The sequence below is a fragment of the Apium graveolens genome, chromosome 11, assembly GCF_009905375.1.
Source record: "Apium graveolens cultivar Ventura chromosome 11, ASM990537v1, whole genome shotgun sequence".
Classification (NCBI taxonomy): domain Eukaryota; kingdom Viridiplantae; phylum Streptophyta; class Magnoliopsida; order Apiales; family Apiaceae; genus Apium; species Apium graveolens.
This window is the reverse complement of record NC_133657.1, coordinates 113,718,582-113,740,091: the sequence shown is the minus strand read 5'-3', so window position 1 is coordinate 113,740,091 and position 21,510 is coordinate 113,718,582. Positions and strand designations below refer to the sequence as shown.

The 21,510-nt window shown below is 36.6% G+C and overlaps 1 protein-coding gene across 2 annotated transcripts; it reads left to right on the top strand.

Moving 5' to 3' along the window:
• Window positions 1–16,733: 16,733 nt before the first annotated feature.
• On the top strand, window positions 16,734–20,931 carry LOC141698322 (ribonuclease TUDOR 1-like). 2 transcript variants are annotated; one of them, XR_012565065.1, is made up of 8 exons: window positions 16,734–17,010; window positions 17,443–17,586; window positions 17,890–19,070; window positions 19,157–19,387; window positions 19,481–19,669; window positions 19,744–19,821; window positions 20,104–20,247; window positions 20,600–20,931. XR_012565065.1 is itself a non-coding variant. In XM_074503007.1 (7 exons), exons 4-6 carry the CDS (start codon window positions 19,370–19,372, stop codon window positions 19,786–19,788), a joined length of 252 nt encoding a protein of 83 aa, XP_074359108.1. In that variant the 5' UTR covers window positions 16,734–17,010; window positions 17,443–17,586; window positions 17,890–19,070; window positions 19,157–19,369; the 3' UTR covers window positions 19,789–20,247; window positions 20,600–20,931. The 2 variants fall into 2 exon arrangements, 1 of the variants encoding a protein (XP_074359108.1); XM_074503007.1 differs by having other exon boundaries at window positions 19,744–20,247.
• Window positions 20,932–21,510: the final 579 nt, after the last annotated feature.

The window sequence follows — 21,510 nt, the reverse complement described above, 5'->3', positions numbered from 1 at the left end:
TGAATTGGAGGAGTTGAGGCTCATGTGTTAGAACCAAGCGGTTTCTATGAAGACCTTGGAAAATCAAATTGGGCAAATTTCCAATGCCTTGTTAAATTGTCAACCTGGTACACTTCCTAGTGACACTGAAGTACCAGGAAAGAGGGAAGCAAAAGAGTAGGTAAAGGCAATTACATTAAGGTCTGGGAAGGTTGCAAACCCCGAATATACGCATAGTTCGAATGAAGAAGTTGTGGCTGAAGAAGAAGTGCAGAAGGACGCTGAAGTGGAACCAAGGAAGAATACTGTTGAACACACTCCTCCTAAGGGTAATATAGAGGAGAAACAGATCTATCCTCCACCTCCCTTTCCTAAGAGGCTGCAGAAGAAAAAGCTGGATAAGCAGTTTGAGAAGTTTCTGGAGGTGTTCAAGAAACTTCACATCAACATACCTTTCACTGAAGCTCTTGAACAAATGCCTAGTTATGCGAAATTTATGAAAGGTATTCTCTCTAGAAAGGTGAAGCTTGATGACTTAGAGACAGTTGCTCTCATGGAGGAATGCAGTGTTGTGCTGCAAGAGAAGTTGCCTCCGAAGCTTAAAGATCCTGGAAGCTTCACTATTCCTTGCCCCATTGGAAAAGTGTCATTTGACAAATGCTTATGTGACTTGGTAGCTAGCATCAATTTGATGCCTCTGTCAATCTTCAAGAAGTTGGACTTACCTGATCCTAAACCTACTTATATGACTTTGCAGTTGGCCGATCGTTCTATTATATATCCGTGAGGTATTGTGGAGGATGTCTTGGTCAAGGTGGATAAACTCCTATTTCCTGTTGATTTTGTAATTATTGATTTCGAGGAGGATAAGAAGATTCCCATAATCTTGGAAAGACCTTTCTTGGCAACTGGCTGAACCTTGATAGATGTACAGAAGGGTGAGCTCACCATGCGAGTGCTGGATCAGGATGTTACTTTTAACGTATTGAATACTATGAAGTTCCCTATGGAAAATGAGGAGTGCTTAAAGGTAGAGTTGGTCGATTCTGTGGTGACTTCAGAACTTGATAAATTGCTAAGGTCTGATGCCTTAGAAAAGGCCTTGTTGGGGAATTCTGATAGCGAAGATGTGAAAGTGATGAGCGGTTACAATATTTGAATGCTTTTCCCTGGAAGAGGAAGATGGATATGTCTTTTGAATCTCTTGAAATGGAGGAGCTGAACAAATCTCTTAAGCACCTCAAGCCATCTATTGAGAAAGCTCCTACACTTGAGCTTAAATCATTTCCTGAACACTTAAGGTATGCTTTTTTAGGTGATGCATCAACGTTTCCTGTTATTATTGCATTTGACCTTTCAGGTAGTGATGAGGAAAAACTTTTGAGAATTCTGAGAGAGTTCAAATCAGCGATTGGATCGACAATAGCAGATATTAAGGTAATCAGCCCGTCTTATTGTATGCATAAAATTCTGCTAGAAGAAGGTAGCAATCTTACTGTTGAGCAACAAAGAAGGCTTAACCCTATCATGAAGGAAGTTGTGTAGAAGGAATTCTTAAGTGGCTGGATGTAGGGATCATCTATCCCATTTCTGACAGTTCTTGGGTGAGTCCAGTTTAGTGTGTACCAAAGAAAGGAGGTATCACAGTTGTTTCTAATGAGAAGAATGAGCTCATTCCTACTCGAACAGTCATGAGGTGGAGCGTTTGTATGGATTACAGGAAGCTGAACAAGGCCACGAGAAAAGATCACTTCCCTCTGCCCTTTATTGATCAGATGCTTGACATATTGGTTAGGCATGGGTATTAATGTCTTCTGGATGGCTATTCGGGTTATAATCAAATCTGCATTGCTCCGGAAGATCAGGAGAAGACTACTTTTTGTCCATTTGGTATTTTCACCTTTAGAAGGGTTTGTTTTGGTTTATGTGGGGCACCTGCCACATTTTAGAGATGTATGATGGCCATCTTCTCTGACATGATTGGTCAGAATGTGGAGGTGTTAATGGACGATTTCTCTGTGTTTGGCGATTTATTTGATGAGTGCTTGCAAAATCTTGGTGACGTTCTTAAAAGGTGTGTTGAGACCAATTGGTTCTCAATTGGGAGAAATGTCACTTTATGGTGCGACAGGAAATTATTCTTGGTCACAAGGTCTCTCGTAAGGGTCTTGAGGTGGACAAAGCCAAGGTGGGGGTCATTGTAAATTTTCCTCCACCAATTTCTGTTAAGGGAGTTCGCAGCTTTCTTGGTCATGCGGGTTTCTATAGGCGGTTCATCAAGGACTTCTTAAAAATTTCGAAGCCTTTGTGCAATCTTCTGAAGAAGGATGTCCCGTTCAAGTTTGATTATGAGTGCCTATCTTCTTTTGAGTTCTTGAAGAAGAGTTTAATCACGGAACCTGTCATAACTGTACCTGATTGGAGTGAACCTTTTGAGATGATGTGCGATGCAAGTGACTATGCAGTTGGAGCAGTTCTTGGGAAGAGAAAGAACAACATATTTCATGTGGTCTACTATGCTAGTAGGACCCTAAATGGTGCTCAACTGAATTATACTACTATTGAGAAAGAACTTTTGGCCATTGTCTACGGATTTGAGAAGTTTCGATCTTATCTGCTTGGGTCGAAGGTGACAGTTTTCACTGATCACGCTGCGATTCGATATCTCGTCTCGAAGAAGGACTCGAAGCCTAGATTGATCATATGGGTTCTTTTTCTTCGAGAATTTGAGTCGGAGATCAAGGACATAAAGGGTACTAAGAATCAATTTGCTGATCATCTCTTTTGTTTGGAAGATCCAAGTACAACTTCACTGGATAAGACATTGATAAATTTGTCTTTTCCCGATGAGTAGTTGTTTGGAGTGCAAGAGGAAAAACCGTGGTTTGCAGATATTGTGAACTACCTTGTGAGTAATATCATGCCTCCCGACTTGTCGTATGCTCAAAGGAAGAAGTTTCTTCATGAGGTGAAGTGGTACATGTGGGATGAACCATATTTGTTTAGACAAGGAGCTAACCAAATCATCAGGAGATATATTTCGTATAGCGAAACGGGGGGGGATCTTGCAAGGGTGTCATTCAACAGTTTATGGAGGCCACTATGGTGGAGAGAAGACATCAGCTCATGTCCTTCAATCGGGATTCTTCTGGCCTATATTGTTTAAGGATGTGCATCACTTTCTTTTGAAGTGTGATCGATGCCAGCGTGTAGGTAATATGTCCAAGAGGGATGAGATGCCTCTTAATGTGCTTCTCGAAGTTAAAGTCTTTGATGTATGGGGAATAGACTTTATGGGGCCATTTGTCTCATCTTGCAATAATCAGTATATCTTGTTGGTGGTCGATTATGTGTCGAAATGGGTGGAAGTCAAGGCCTTTCCGACAAATGATGCGAAGGTGGTGCTTAATTTTCTTCATAAGCATATATTCACGAGATTTGGGACTCCGAGAGTCATAATCAGTGATAAGGGGTCGCATTTTTGTAATCGCAAATTCATTGCTATGATGCATAGGTATAATGTGAATCATCACATTGTTACAGCTTATCGTCCTCAGATGAATGGTCAAGTTGAGGTATTTAACAAAGAGATCAAGCACATTTTAGAGAAAGTTGTGTGTCCATCTAGAAAAAAATGGTGTTTGAAACTTGATGAAGCTGTTTGGGTGTGTAGAACAACATACAAGACTTCGTTGGGTATGTCGCCGTATCAGTTGGTTTATGGTAAGGGGTGTCATTTGCCTGTGGAGCTAGAGCATAAAGCGTATTGGGCTTTGAAGAAGTTAAATCTTGATTTGGATGCAGCTGGAAAGAAGAGGATGCTTCAATTGAATGAACTCGACGAGTTTTGACTTCAAGCATATGAAAACAACAAAATGTATAAGGAGAAATTCAAAAGGGTGCACGATAGGGGTCTAGTGCTCATATCATTTATTTCGGGGCAACAAGTTCTTTTGTTTAACTCTCGTCTCCGTCTTTTTCCTGGAAAGTTGAAGTCGAGGTGGTCAGGGTCGTTTGTTGTCAAAACTGTGTTTTCACATGAAGCGGTGGAGATTTCTGAGAATGATCTGGGCCAAGCATTCAAGGTAAATGGTCGGAGGTTGAAGCATTACTATGGTGACATGGCAAACCATGAGGTGGTTAGTGCCGTTTTATTATCCGTTTAATCTCGAATTTCTATGTCAAGCTAACGACGTAAAGCAAGCTCTTCTTGGGAGGCAACCCAAGTTTGTTGTACATTAGTAGATAGAGGAAGAAGAAAGAAAGGAGAAAAGCATATAAAAAAAATTCAGGGCCAACTACAGTAGCACGGCACGCCCGCGCTGAGGAAGCGGGGCGGCCGCGCCACTTTTTCAGAAATATATCGCACCCACGCTGCCTGGCGGGGTGGCCGCGCTGAAAAAGCAGAAGCACGGCGTGCCCGCGTTGAGGTAGCACGCGCCCGCGCTGCCCCCTGAATCCAGAAAAAAAAAACAGCAGAAAAAGAAGAGAAAATTGGGGAATTTTACTACAAAATCAATTTCTACCCAATTTTTACTCTTCCACATCCCAAATTTCCCTCTCCAAATCAAACCCATTATTCCCACTATTCCCATAATCAATTCCCACTTCTATTCCATATCTAATTCTCTTCCAACCTCCTATATATACACACACTTATACACAAACTTCTCCATCACTTCTCAAATCCTCAAACACAATTCTCTCTCAAACACTTATCTTTTATTCTCTCTTATTTAATCCCAATGGCACCCAAAATACAGCGAACTCAAGTAAGCAGCAGCACCACTGATTCTTTGAGTGCAGGTGGTATGAGGTCGAGGTTTTCAACTCCCGAGGCTGAAGCGGAGTATACGAGGCTTCTCTCGAAGCCTATAGCCAAGGAGTGTGGTTTTCTGCCATCAGGGAAAGATGGTAAGTTATTGGAGATGATCTTGGAGATGGGCTGGGTTGCTTTTTACGAGGCACCCGCTGCTGTTCCCATGACTGTGGTTCGTGAGTTTTATGCTAATGCGAAGGAGGAGAAGAATGGTTTCACTATGGTTATGGGATGAGAGTGGAGTACTATGCAGAAGCGATGAGGAGGGTGATTGATCAGCCCGCGAGGAAGCCTGGTCAGGATATTTGGAACGAGAACACTCTGGAGGATTTGATAATTGTTGCTCTGTGTGTTCCTGAGACTCACTGGAAGTTCAAGAGGGGCACAACTGATTATTCCACGTTCCTTGCTTCGTGTATGAATAGGTTTACACGTGCATGCAATTCTTTTATTTGTGCTAATATCATGCCATCTTCTCACGTGCATGATGTTATTGTGGAGCGTGCACAGGTGTTGTGGGTTATTCTGCAGGGGGACTATGTGGATCTTTGTATGGTTATTTACCAAGGGATTTTGAGATTTTGCGAGGGAGTACTACGGGTTCTATACCCTATGCGTCCATTGTAATGAAGTTGTGTGTGGCAGTTGGTGTTTATTGGCCAGCACACGAGCAACTCCAGATTCCAAGTGCACCGATTGATAGTACCACTTTGTTGATGATACAAGAGTGGGATGGAGGTATGCCTGATTTAAAACAGCTTGGGTACTCTTTTGACCATCTGACAGGGGGATGGCCAGCTGCTGGGGCGACTCAGACAAGCAGAATAGCTTGGAGATCTCAGTTGGATGAAGAGGCTGGGCCATCACAGCAGCAGGACACTACACCATAAATGACCTACGGGAACATCTCGTAGATAGGTGTTGCTAAATAATGTTACATTAGGTATGCTAGTTTTGATCTACTAAAACACTTCATTTTTTATGTTACCTTAGGTACAAAGTGGTGTTACTTTTAAAAAATATATGTTTCATATAGCAACATGCAAGGATATGTTGTCTTAGTTCATTTATAAACAATTTTATTACTAATTTAATAAAATTTTAAAAATAATTATTTAAGTTATATTTATTTTCAAATGAACTGATTTTTTTTATAAAATATAAAAGTTTAATTTATAAATGACTCATTCATTTTAATATGCTAAAATATATCCTTATAAAATTTAAATTTAATATTTTGTTATGAAAATAATATATATTTAAATCACATAAACATAAATATAATCTTTTATTTAACAAAAATTAATAAAATTTACACGGAACCCCGTGAAAAAGCTGGGCGGCAAAATTACCCGCTTCTCTCAATTATTTTGGGGCCGCTCAGTCTAACCATCTCACTCTCTCTCACTCTAACCCACTTTACCTCTCTCGGTCTCGCTCTAACTCTCTCGTAAAGCTCTCAACTCTCTCTTATTGTTGCAAATCAATGATTTAACGATTAACGATTGAGGCTTTGGGTTCTTCCAATTAGGGCTTTTTAAATATGTGATGGAGACAAATTAACAATTGAGACTTTGGGTTCTTCAAATTAGGGCTTTTTAAAATCAGGGGTTTTTGAAATTAGGTCTATTTGTTTAATTTATTCTTTTTATATTTTAATTAATTGGTCTCTCGTTTTGATTTAAATTAGGGTTTGGAGCTTGTTCAGTCGGGTTGGAGCTTATTCAGACGGGTTGGTGCTTGTTCAGTCGGGTCGAGCTTCGATTTGCAGGTATTAAATCTTTGTTACTTCGGGTTAGGCATATTTTTTATACATGAATGTTAGGGATATCGATTTGGGGCTATTGAATGTTATGCGTATTTGCATGTTATATGTTATATGTTATGCGTATTTGTTATATGTTACTATTGGGTGTTTACTATTGGGTTTTTTTTGTTATATGTTATCGATTTGGGGGTATTGGGTTATATGCGTATTTGCATAATGTTATGAATGTTCTGCGTTTTTTTCAGTCATTTTGTTATACATGAATGTTATGAAGTATTTACTATTGGGTGTTTTTTTTGTTATATGTTATGTGTTTTTTTGTCAACCATGAAAGGTTGTTACTCTCTATAATAGGCATATCTGTTTTAAGACCAGAATAGTTGCATTTATCTGTTTTAAATAAGTGGAGGCAACATCAGTTTGTTCTATATATATAGTTGCATTTATCTGTTTGTGATTACTGTTTTTGCACTTTTCTTGGCTCTTGTAATTCCTTCTATTAGCGCTCAGGCCCCTAAGTATTACTAGTGTACTACAAAAGTTTACAAGTTACAAGTAAATGAAGGATTAGGCAGAATTTGAAAAAAGTATGGCGGGAGCATTCACGAATTGCATGCAATAATTATTGAACATTATTATTTATTGTTGTTGAACACGAGAGAAGAGAGGGGGTTAGACTCGGGGGCGTGACCATAAGTACATATATTGTTTATGTTGTTATGTATAAAGTATGAACATCATATTTTCATACTATTCTGTGATACAATGCCTGTTTATTGATAAGTATCGATATGTGCTGTGACACAGGCCTATTTTTTAAGTCTTGTATCAATGTTATTAGTAATCTAGTTAAGTTAGATATTAATGAATACATATTAAATGTTGTTCTTTTAGCTCACTAGTCTTTGTACGTGAACTAGGCAACTTTGGTGCCTTTCTTACCCTTTTAGTATAATATTATCATGCTTCTTAATTATAGTAATGGACGAGGATAAAAATATTTGGATATACCTTCCAAAATATAGTCAAGGATATAGGAAATGGGTTAATGCATTTTTGGATAATGCCTTCCCCAAATTGGCAGTAGGTGATGAAATGACATGCCCTTGCCGCAATTGTAAAAATAATAAGTGGTTGCGTCGAGAATTTATCTATGATCATCTCATATGTAGTGGTCCTTACCCATTATATGTTAACTGGATTGTAGAAGTTTCACAGATTTTAAGTCCAAATAACGGTAGTGAAGATGAAGATATGGACTGGGAGAATAATCTACATTTTGGAGATAATTTAGATGAGATGTTGGACCGTACAAATGGACCAAATGTTGATTCTAAAAGATTTTATGAGGAGGGAAAACAACCTTTATATCCAGGCTGTAAAAAATTCTCACGATTAAGTTTTATTGTCCGACTTTATTCCTTAAAATGTGTTCACGGGATTACGGAGTCAAGATTCGGGGATATACTAGAGCTGATCCGAGACACATTTCCAGAGGCAAACGTACCATTGTCTTCCTATGCTGCAAAGAACGTGATTAAAGAGTTAGGGCTCGATTATAAAAAAATAAACGCATGCCCTAACCATTGTATGTTGTATTTGGGGTGAAGATGAAAAAGAGGACTCTTGCAAAACTTGCGGCCTTTCAAGATGGATTATACGCGAGAAGAAAGGCACTTCAGATAGTAATCTGGAGAAGGTGATTCACAAAGTCCCGGCGAATGTGATGCGGTATTTTCCACTAAAGCCAAGGCTGCAACGACTCTTTATGTGTAAAGATTTTTCGGAACTTATGGTATGGCACACAGTTGGACGTCAAAGGGATGGGAAACTTAGACATCCCGCTGATGCCGAAGCTTGGAAAACAATGGATGCGAGATATCCCAGTTCGCGTCAGAAAATAGAAACATCAGGCTAGGTTTAACAGCTGACGGTTTTAACCCTTTTCGTACCATGAATACAAATCACAATACTTGGCCAATTGTTTTGGTCAATTACAACCTTCCACCCTGGTTGTGTTTGAAGCCAGAAAACCTCATTCTGTAAACTCTTATTTCTGGTCCAGATTCTCCTAAAAATAGCATCGATATCTATATGCAACCTCTAGTGGTTGAGTTGACAGAATTATGGAATGAAGGCATACAAACCTACGATGCATGTACTGATCAGACCTTTATCATACGTGCAAGTATTCTCTGGACAATTAGCGATTTCCCGGGATATGTGATGTTATCAGGATGGAGAACGAAGGGTTACTTAGGGTGTCCCGTTTATAATTATGAGACATCTTCCATGTACCTAAAATATAGTAAAAAGATGTGCTATATAAATCATAGGAAGTTTCTCGATCCCGATCATAAGTGGAGGTTTGACAAAAGAAGGTTCAACGGATAAATAAAAATGGGACAACCCCTTGCAATTCTGTCGGGAACAGACATAGAAGATTTGCTGCCTAATTTACAAAATCAGTTTGGAAAACAGATAAGGAACCAGGACAAAAAAAGGTGAAGAAGGTTGATTCCCCCTTTAAGAAAAAGTCAGTTTTTTTCAATTTACCATATTGGAGTCATAATTTGCATCGACACAACCTCGACGTAATGTATATTAAGAAGAATGTTTGTGACAACATTCTTGGCACTCTGCTAAATTTGGATGGCAAGACAAAGGACCATGTGAATGCGCTTTTAGATTTACATGAACTTGGCATTATGAAGGCCCCCTCCAAATTTACAAGAATTTGGAAGTTGTCCAGAAAAAATAGAGTACCATATTGGTACGAGAAGAAATAAAGTTGGAAAATCAATTCATTTGAAAGAATCTCAATGGATGGCAATTCATCGCTACATTCTATTTAACTGCGGAAATAAAGAGATAAAGTCTTTAATTGAGTAAGTATTTACTTATTCTTTATTTTACTTATTATAGAACTAGCGTTCTGTTCCAAGTTTTTTAAACTAAATAATTAATGTAGGGAGCATCGTGCTTTAGTTGCTGGTCAAGCAAAATTGAAAAAGTATAAAAGGGAGAGAGAACATAATGACGATTTCTGGAAGTGGATGAAGGAACAGGTTACAAATAAACTGAACATTTTGAGAGAACTAGAAGTGCTTGCGATGGGGCCTAATAGAGCAACTAAGGAGTACCGTGGATATGTAATCAATAGATATAGATTCCATTCAAAGAATAGAGATGCCAAATGTAAAACACAGAACAGTGGTGTTTTTTTGACGGCTTTGACTACAAGTTTTGCTAGTTCAAAAGACGAGAACCCAACAGTTGGCAATGTTAATTACTATGGAGCAATTGAAGAGATAGTAGGAGTCGACTACTGGGGTGAATTTTCAGTTGTCGTATTTAAGTGTTGTTGGTATCAAGAAGAAAACGATGTGTATGGGCTGACTAGGGTTAATTTTAATAAATTATGCCAATAGTCAGATCCTTACATATTGGCTTCACAAGTACAACAGATTTTCTACATAGAAGACCCGGTTTATAAGATGTTGTATAATGTTATCAAGCACCTACCACGGGACTGGTGTGATGTTAAAAATGAGAATGCAAATGAAGGCCAAGATGATCCTGTTTTACATGATATACACCTTGAAAGTCAGATTGATGAAGATAGTTAGTGCAGGGATGATGTCCCAAAAAGACAAGTCCCCATTCAGCCAGATGAAGTGAATGAACCTGCCTAATTAGTCATTCAGTGAACTTAGCATTGTACTCTTATTGTAATACCCTAAATTTTCACTTAGTGAACTCAGTACATTCATCTTTTTATGTTGCTCTTTAATTTATGTAAACTCAACTTGTTTCTTCTAGTAATTGTGTTCGTATTGTAATTTTACTGTGATTATTGCCGCATATTATCTGTTATTGTGTTTGTATTATATTTTACCATGCTTGCTGCCGTATATATTATGCCATTGTGTTCGTATATCTTATTACATTTTTTCTTCTTATTTTATTATTCATTACTTGCAAGAATTGCCAGAAACTTAACTTGTTTTTTTTGTATAGGATGGGAGGATTTCATATCACAATCCACCACGAGGGAGAATTTCAAAGAACAAGATATACTGGTGGGAAAGAGTTTCTTGTAAGGGGTGTCGATCCTGATAAGTTTTCTTTTACTGTCCTGTTGGAGCATGTCAAAGACGATCTTCATTACTCAGAATTTGGAGGAATTTATATCCAAGAAAAGTTGGGAGACTGGAAATTGGTAACAAATGATTCTGACATGTTTACACTAATTGGAGAAGTTAGCAGTGGTGACCATATTCACTTTTACATGGACGACATTGTTGATAACAAGATTGAGCTAGTTAAGCAAATGCAGCCCCATGTTATCATGAGGCCAAGGCATAATATACTGGAAGGTACTTCTTCGAAATTTTTTGTAAATTGGACTTATATTTTTATGTATCGCTTCTTAGTAACTGCCATTATATTTTTTTTGAAAAAAAAACAAGTCAAGCACACATTTGTTACGACTCATCAACTACAACAAAAGCAAAGGAACAAAAAAATAGTGGAAGTGGATATGGCCCAGGTAGTTACTCGCAAGTCTCCGCGATTGAACAACCTGAAACAAGATAATGATGCAACTGTGAGAAACAAGTCTGGAACTGCTAAGAGGAAATTAAATTTGCAGAGTCAACCACATCAAGATGAAAACATCGGAGAAAATGACCTAGAGGTTAGATGTCCTGTCATACAGGGTACTATCCTACCCCTTCCACCCCCTCCACCACCTCAGGCACATTCCACTATAAGTTGTTATTGGTTGAATTTTAAATTTTGTATATGTTTTCTAGATAATTTTAAATTATGCCATGTATATTCATCTTGCAGTCTACCATCCTACCTCCTCCACCGCCTCTAACAGAGTATGAAATTCAAAGAGCTATAACAGTTGAGAGAAATAATAAAGTTTATATGGCTCTAAATTTACCTACATTGTCTGCTGAACTTAGATCTTCTGTCCAGAAGAAAAATAGTGAAAAAGAGAAGCTGTAGGACTTAAGTGATCATGATTATGATCCAGGAAAGGACGATGGCAGTGATGGTGATGTATCAGTTACTCCGTTGAAGGTTTGTCAAACCTAAAGCATAATTTGCAGAGAACCAATAAAATCATATTCTAGTACTAAAGCAAGATATTTTGCAGAGAACCTAGAAAGCGGATGAAAAAAAAGCTTCTTATGGGACGTGGGGCAACAACACGTTCCCGAGCCAATGCTGCATCGAAAACGCCAGCAATTGAGGAAGCAATCCAGAAAGAAACATGTCCACCTGTACAAGATACAAACTCTGCGGTACCTAACATTGAGTTACCACAAGCAGATGATGGAAATGGTTCAATGGCTGCATTTATTGCTATGAGGAAACGCCAACGGAAAAAAGCTGAACGGGAAAAAGCTATTGTAGCTGCTGCAAATGCAAGTTATAATAGAGTTGTCGAAGAAAATGCCTTACAATATATTGAAGAAGGTGGTGAAGCAGGTTAGCACATCTTGCATATATAAGTTTAATACAACTGCGTTTACTCTGATTTTTCCCTTAACCATATAAACTGGACTTTATCTTGCATATATAAGCACATCTTGCATATTTTCCCTTAACCATAATATTATATTAATTACAGATTCTAACTTTAGGTTCTCTTTCGCCTCTTTTATCCAAAACTTGAGTGGTTATATACATTTTTTTATATTTATTTATTTTTATTGTTGTTCAATATAAATATAGTGTCGATTGATGATATAAATCATTAGTATTACACAAAATCACATCACATAAAAAAATGAGTACTATATTTATCTACTGAATCTTTAATTTTTTGGTGAGAGTATTATGATATAGTACTAACAGTTGGGTTCAGTCTCGTAAAACTTGATTTTATGGATAATCACAAAATGCTTGACGCTTATCTGCAGTTCAATTGGGATTTTACGAGTACTATGTGAATTAAAACCAAGCTTGGTAATTAGACTTACCAAACACTTACTCTGTTTCGCTAATCATCAGGGAATATTACAAATTAATAGCAATATACTACTACTATATTCTAGAACCAAATAGTGGATTAACTAAAAAAATTCTCGCGATTATATTACAATTGCGTGTACTGTGCTTTTTCTTATGATATTTTATATACTTCTTAATCAGTTGTAGCTCCTAAAAGGCTCAGAGGAAAAACAAAAATGGATAAAGTTCATAGAAGAAGTTATGACAATAGAATTGTCATTCAAGTGAACGAGTTTTTCCAGCCTATTACAGATAGTGATGGTGTATTATCAGAACTAAGTAACTTTTTAGGAACACTTGCAAAGCTGTGTGTCTCTTACGTATGTTACTTGGCGTCATGTTCCTGAAAACTTGAAAAAAACTTTATGGAATTATATGAAGGTATTTTATGCCCTTTATGACCAATAATCTACTTGGATATCTTCTAAAACATTTTATGGTGACATACTAGACTTAAACTGAATTCCGTATTAATATTGAACTCGTTAATTTTTAAGGCTCGGTATATTATTCCTGATGAATGTGAAAAGTGGGTGGAGGATTATATTCGTGCTGCTTGGAAGGGGTATAAGTGTCGAATCAAGGCGGCACATTATACAGCCTACACAAATGATGACAACAGACTACAGAGTAGGCCAGATGATATTCCGTTGGAGAGGTTCAAAATGCTCTTAGAGTACAGGAATGATGATTTTGTTCAGGTATACAACTTATAATTTTGAGAATTGATAATAATCTCGGTATATTTATTTTCATGTCTTTTGTAGGCGAGAGCTAAGAAAAATGCGGCGAGTCGTAAATCATATCTCGACACTCACACTGCTGGTCTGAAAAGCTTTGCACAAGTTCGAAATAAGATGGTATGTGATTTATTTATAATTATTTATGAACTGACCGCACTATGTTCATTCTTTATTCAGATAGTACTCATCGTTTTTACATGAATAATTATCCTTATAATTATTTATCAGATTTTGCAGTGCATAAAATATTTATCAGGAATAATTATCCTTCGAAGTACTCACTGTTTATTTTCTTACAAAAAAATAAATCATGTTTGATTTATTTATCTGATTTTATAGATAGTACTCACTTGTTTTACATGAATAATTATCCTTATAATGTGCATCTCTATTCAGATAAATCTTGTCTTTGTAACATGACATGTACCTTATTTTTTGCTAGAAAAAAAGGCACCAAATAGCTCTGCACCTTGTGATGCTGAGATTTATTTTGAAACCCGGGAGCGAAGTGACAACCGTGAGTACAAGATCGATCATACAATTATGAAATCCAAACTTGTAAGTATTTTATTTAATAATCGGTTATCTATAATTGACGAAAAGATGGCTTTTTGTATTTTATATTTAATCTCATTTGTTCACGTGGCTTTATTTTTAGGAAAAAATTAGCAAAAAGCTCAGCACTGGAGATAATGTAAGTGAACTGCATACAGATGGAAAATCACACTGCCCGACTTGTCTCTTAGGGAGATGTGCAAATCCTTCACAAATTACCACCTCAACTGCTCCTACAGGCACCTGCGTGCAAGAGCTGATAACCAAGATAAGGTAAAGCCTTGCTGATGAAGTTCAAGAGAAGTTGAGGCAAGTACAGGCCGAAGTGGATGACTAGGTGAACAAGAAAGTGCAACAGAACATGGCATTGGTCCTTAAAAAACTTGCCGAAGCAAACCCAAACATCACTGTCGACATTAAGGATCTGTGTTTAGCTTTTTCAAGCGATAACAATGGTACATCTATGGCTGGCGGCAGTACCTTCTAGCATGACAATGCGATGTCTATGCATGTGTCTTGATTTAAAGGTCTTTTGCTACTACTTTGAAGTATGATATAGACTAATCTAAGTACTGGGGGTAAGAAGTTGGTTTAAGTCTGTTTATTCGGAACTTTATTTAAGTCCAAAGATTGTTTGGTCCAGTATTGTTGATGACTGTATAATGATCTGGTGAATTGCTTTGCTATTGGATGATGGTTATTTTGGCAATTCGTAATTTCTGTGTACCTTTTTTCCAGTTTTTACCATAAAAATATTGCCTTAGCTGTTGTAAACATTGCACTAGCTACTCTGAAATGTTGCACTAGATACTTTAAATGTTGTCGTCGTTAAAAATGTTACCAACTGCAGTGGGCCATAAAAAGTGGGACCCAATGTGGGACCCCGTGTGTGCCCCAATGTGGGTCCCACTTTTTTAAAAACATTTTAGAACTCTAAGGTAACATAAAAAACAAGTTACAACTGATCTCTCATTATGTTGCATTAGCAAGCTAAGGCAACATATAAACAAGTTAAAATACGATGTTGCCTTAGGCACCAAAGATGTTACCTTAGACCCCTAAGGCAACATGGAAAAACCTATCTTTAAGAAAATGTTACCTTAGCTTAAAAGTGGGGCAAGAGCAACATATTTACCCCCTAATGCAACGTTTTTTTGGTGTTATAGTAGGAATTTTATGGTGTAGTGGGAGGAAGCAGAAGCAGATGTTGGAGTTAATATGAGCATGGCGCAGTATAGGCGTTTAGCCAGGAGGATGGATGCGATGCATGACATCCATAGTCGGTTTGCATGTGATCTCACCCAGGCATTAGGGACTGTATTCAGAGCCACGGGTCTTGACATCCAGTGACCAGTATTTGGTGAGGACTCTGTGTATCCACCTCCAGACATGCCTGACACTCTACCCGTTGCGGGTGAGGATCCTGATTCGGATTAGGTATGTTTGATTCCTTACTATTACCTTCACTGAGGATAGTGAAAATTTTAAGTTTGGGGGTAGTAGTTGAAAGAATATGTTTTGTGTGAGTCGCATATAGTTGCACAATCATGATAGTCTAGCGCATATAGTTGCATGTTTGCCATGTAGTAGTTTTTTTTTATTTTTGTAGTTTTTTATGATAGTTTGTTCATATAGTTTCATGTATTTGCATGATAACATGATCCTGTAGATGACTTTTCCTATTGATTTGTGATATTGATGTTAGTGTAGTGATGTCGTATTTAGTGATGTTAAGCCTTATCAAGTTGATTTGCATGCTAGAGACAATTGTATTTCACTAAGTCTTATAGGTTATTTGAGTGCTAGATCATGGTTATGGTTTATTTGTTTGTCGAGGTTTAATCGCTTGTTTATATTTAAAATTTAGGATATTCTCTTAATAATAAAATAACATGGATTTTTTTAAAAAAATGGGGAAAATCGTATTTCATTGCTAGTTGTTGTGGCTAGGTGTCAAATGGCTAGTAGCCGGCTCATATTTATATGAGTAGTATAGGGTTGAACGAGATGGAGTGAAACGTACTCGTTCAGAAATTTGTGAAAGAAAAAAGAAAAGAAAAAGGAGAAAAAGGAAAAGAAAAAATAATAAGTTTTATGTATAATTGATCACGAGTGGGCTCTTTAGTACTCAAGTTATTAAGTTCTTAGGGGACTTTGTGCCTAGTGACCTAAGGCTTTTATAGTCTGGGATCCGCTAACCTAACGCTCGCTACATGGGTACTATTGTACAAGTCTTTTGTGGACCTCACTTATTGCACGGTCAAATAAACATATCTGTGTTGTTTTGTTGAGAATAAAAGTATGAATCCATATAAAACTTCAATATAAGAATTAAAATGTTATAAGTTATTTTGAGTCTAGCTTTTATTTTATCTATAACCTTGCGATTCCTTTGATAAGTAGTGAGTCATGATTATTGATCTAGTTGTGATGGTATATATGTAAGCATTTGCACATACGCATGTCTCGCACTACAAGAAAAAGTAGAATATACATCGCCTCTTAGACATCGGTTGATGTTATCACTGATGTAAAAAGTGTTTTTTACATCGGTTTTGCTCAACCGATGTCTTTGAATAAAATAAAAATTGGTTTTTTTTGTATCAACCGATGTTATAAGTCTGTTTTAAAATAATGACTCGTCACGCCCCCCATTTCCCTTCCTTAGCCAAATACTTCATTCCCTCTTAAAACTTCCCCCATTTTTTACCTTCTAAAATTTTAAGTACTCATTTCCCCCTTTCCCTTTTTTTCAGCTTAACACTAAAAAATTGAAATCAAAATTAGATATATGCAGATCTAAAAACTTAAAACCCAAAATAAAAAAGAACAAATTTCATCTCTCTAAGTCTCGAAGAACAACTCTCTCTCTCTCTCTCTCTCTCTCTCTCTCTCTCTCTCTCTCTTTCTCTCTCGATATTGTGCTCTACGGAAGGCTCGCTCGTCTCTCTCGACTGCTCTCTTTGTGTTCTCTGCTTTCTCTGCTCGCTCTGCTCTCTCTTTTCGTCGGAGTTTGAAAAGGACGGCGGTTGAATTGGGTTTAAAGGTTAAAGATGTGAAAACTTAAAGCTCAAATCAGAGTTTAAAGCTCAAGTCTTAGGTCAATCTTGAATTAAGTAAGCTTGAAACCCTAATTTTTATATTGGGGGTTTCAGTTTGAACCCTAGTTTTTTAATTAGTTGAATAATTATTTAAATTGAGCATGTTAATATTTTTCTAAGTTGAGTTATTATTAATGTATATATATATGTGTGTGTGTTTGTATTTATGTGTTTATTTTATGTAATTTATCGGCTTATGGGTAGATAAGCATCAACCCCTGCTTCAGCAAATGCTGTCTTGAGGTTTTTGGTCGATTTAGCAAAAATATGTCCTGCATTTTCTGCTATTTTCAGACTGTGTAGAATACCTTGAGAGCTGTCTTGAGCTCTATTTTTCATGTGTTAGGTATGTTTGTATTTCTCTATACATAGAACGAGTTTCTCTAGTGTGTGTTTATAGCGTATAGCATGTCGTAAAACCCCTATTAACAGTTTTGCTTCTTTCAGGTTCCTGCTAAACCAAACTACAGTCTGGTACTCTACTTTGCTGACAACATGCCTATAAATGGAAGTTCATTGCTAGGTCAATTTGTGGACGAGACTGACTTGTTTCGTGATTCAAGATTCAAACTCATTCCAAGTATAAAAGAGGTAGGATGAGCATTTTAAACCACAACTAATCTTTTGCACATAAGATCAATTGGACTTGCAAAACATAGAAAGGTTTAACTTGGGATCAATTTCTGTAATAATTTATGAAATCGCGATGAAAGTATCATACTTCTTGATCAAAGCACAATGAACAACAAAATAAATTTCTCATCTCCTTATGCTATTTAAACATATTATATTAGTCTGACATTATATTATTAGTTTTGAGGATTACCAGTTCTGTTTGTTTCTCTGCTCAAGTATTATGTATTCTGTTATGCTAATTATGTATTTTATTGAAAGGGATATTGGATGGTCAAGCGTGCAGTTGGAACGAAAACTTGTCTATTGGGGAAAGTGGTAACATGCAAATACCTTAGACATGACAACTTTTTGGAGGTAATAAACAGAAGTATCGTTATTCCTTGTGCTAGACATGTTCTGATCTTTGATTGCTAGGCATGGTAAATTATGCATAGACACTACTTACCTAGAACATAAAATTTTATAATTATATGACATTTAGTATACACCTGGTTATTACATACATGTAAAGCACCATAAAATGGGCTTCATTGTCTGGAATGTGGTAATGGTAAAAAATAAAAGCTCTGACATGAGCTGCCTCACAAGAAAGATGCGAGCTACCTTAAAATTCCTCGATTAGTGTAGATTTAAAATACATCAATAATGATAGATTTAAACATCAACTATCATCATACACCTAAAAAGCTAAATGCATTCATACTTATAAAAATAAATGGTAATACTCACATAGAAATCAGAAAGTAGTTAATCACATCATAACCATCGAGCCTTGAGTATGAACAAGCAGAAAGCAGTTGACCAGATCATCACCTGAGGCTTGAGTATGGCATACAAATATAAAGTATTTGATCAGACCTTGAGGCTTGAGTATGGCTCACAAACTCTATCTTTGTCCCCGACTATGGCGATTCTCCCAACTCCTTATATATTGACTATTTATTATGCATATGTCCATACATTATCACCAGTTTAAAATTTTATCAGACCCTTAAGATGGTTTCTAGACAATAGTAATTTCTTAACTAAAGAAACAACTTAACTGACCTGTTGAGATAAACAGTGTCAATATATAATGAACAACAGAGTAGACTACACAAAACTTGCGCAGGTGAGAGCTAACCTGGCATATACTAATTGAAATGGGATGGGATCGATGGATTGCTCACTCTTCTATGAGAGTGCTGAAATATGTTAGACAAAAATGTCAAGGGAAATAAATAAGACCAAAATAATAGGGATCTGTTGTCAGGTCCTTCATCCATAGTTTGTTCTGATATATCCTAAGCACTGATGGTTGTCTAAGGTTAACAATGGGATCTGTCTAAGCTAGATCAAATCATTATGAAGCACTTTTTGCGGCTGAATTTCATGCTAGAGGTGCAAGAAAAGGGATGCACTCTGGCAAAGATGCTCGAGTGATCACATACTTTTTAACGGTTAGAAATTATACGCCCTAAACTATTTTAGCGAAGGCTTTATAAAGTTCTTTTGTTATTGACCGTACTCTTATTTGTTACTTCAGTCACAATCAAAGAAAGCCAGTAATCTCTTGCCCGAACTACATCAGGATAGGAAGATAAATGTTGTTGTGGAATATGTGTTCAGTGGTCACCGTTATAAACGGTATATACCATAAAAAGCATCCTACATTACTTATTCTCTTTCAAGGGTTAGATGTCCTGGACGAGATGCCTCGTTTTTTAGTGAAACGACTGAACTAGCGAGAAGGATAATTATGCAGAGGGATGTTGAGGTATTTCTTTTGGTTTGTAACAAACACATGTCTGTAAATATCTTCATTTACTTCGATGTTTGTTATATAACCATATTCTTGGATTGTCCCCAGATTGAAGTGGAAACTGTTGATAGATATGGGACTTTCTTAGGTTCTTTATGGGTGTCAGAGTCTAACGTGGCAGTGACACTTCTTGAACATGGTATAGCAAAGCTTCAAACTTCATTTAACACAGACATGATAACAAATTTTCACCAGCTTGCACATGCTGAGCAGTCTGCTAAGAGGCAGAAATTGAAGGTGAGATAAAAATATATGTATTCTTGAGCTGCCTCACATGTCTATGGACTATAGTACTAATACTTTTTTTACAGATATGGAAGAGCTATGTTAAAAGACAAGATGTACCTAATGATTAATATAGTAAAATAATACTGAAAGAAGTCTTACAGGTGATTGTTTCATTTGATTTATATGAGAAGTACTTATATTACAGGTGATTACTTCTGCTGCTTTGTAATTCTGGATCAAACACCTGTACACAACCTAAATATCTGATTTCTAACACTGTTTAGTGGAAAGTTTGGGCCTTCTACAGATGATGTAACATTATGAGTATATGTCGATACTATGCCATAGTTCGCCCAACATTACACCTATCACAGAATCATTTATGCTCTACTAGTAGGATGATGCTTGTTTATCTTAAAATAGGTGTGTGCATGTATGTGCAGACTTTGTGTGTGTAGATATATCATATGTTTACTTGGTTTGGATGGATTGAATACTGGGTTTTGGCTGTGTTTCTATGGCTTGGTTGTTCTTGAAGGAATGAAGCCGCTACATCATTTAAATCCTATAATTTGGAAGCAACAAAGGTACCGCTCCCAAACTTGATTTTAAATTTTCTTCTTTCTTGCTCTCGATTATCTTGATTCATTTTTGGATTGTGTGTGAGTTCTTCTAGCCAATACATTTCTTTACAGTTGGCATAGTCCTATATAATTTAGTGTAAAGTTGAACAATATACCCATCCTAGATATTTTTGGCAACAACTACCCATCCTTGATTACAGTTATCAGGAACGATATATTTCATACAACTACCTGATTCTACAGCTAGTTTTCCGAACTTTCTGTTTTATTGCTCTTCTTTACGGTTGGCACAGTCCTATATAATTTAGTCATATAAATTCCAGACTCTGAGTTTTGGTTGATTGACAAATTGCAGCTTTTTGGTGGGAGTGCATTGACATTGCAATCTGAGGCTATATTTCGAGGAGATATCAACATCTTTCTTCTTAGCGATCCTGGAACTAGCAATTCACAGTTGCTGCTGACTTACACACATAAGCTATCCCCTTGCGGAATTCACACAAGTGGACGAGGGAGCTCTGTTGTTCGATTGACTGCCTATGTAGCCAAAGATCCAAAATCTGGTGATACAGTATGTTTACAAACAGTATGCTACATAAATATGTGTAGTACTTGATGTTTGGATTAGATAAAAGTGTTGTACCTGATGTTTGGATATTGTTATTGGATATATAGACAATTGGTATTATGCAGCAATTAGTTTTGTTAGTTTATTGGTTTGGCAAATTTTTGGCATCTATATTTATAAAATGTACATTAATAAAACAGGTATTCAAGGTATTCAGACATCACTACAATGGAAAGTGATGTTAATTTAACACTTTAGCAACTGTTATAAAATAAAAAATTGATGTCTATCAAAACTTAATACATCAGTTTTAGTGGAACATTGACATCAGTAATATCGAATAAAACCGATGTTAAATACTATAACAAAAAAATCTTAAAATAGAAAACCAATGTTATTAAGCTTTATAGACATCGGTTTTTCACCAATAGATATCGGTTTGAAATAAAGAACCGATGTTAAAAGTTATGTTTACATTGGTTTATCTTGAAAATCGTTGTTACTGGTATTAGTAACATCAGTTTAATGGATAAATGGAAATATTTTGCTTATCTCACATATGTTTAAATTGATAAAAATATCATAGTATGATAATATATTAAGATTAGATAAACATTAGAAATTTAACATCTTTAAAAACTGATATTATATGTCTTCTTTAACATCAGTTTAAAACCGATGTTAAATGGGGGGTCTTT

Bases quoted from the DNA above. Each gene is read 5' to 3' on its own strand.
- LOC141698322 (XM_074503007.1), top strand. The intron at 19,670-19,743 runs GTGAGATAAAAA...CTTTTTTTACAG, and splicing joins CTAAGAGGCAGAAATTGAAG to ATATGGAAGAGCTATGTTAA.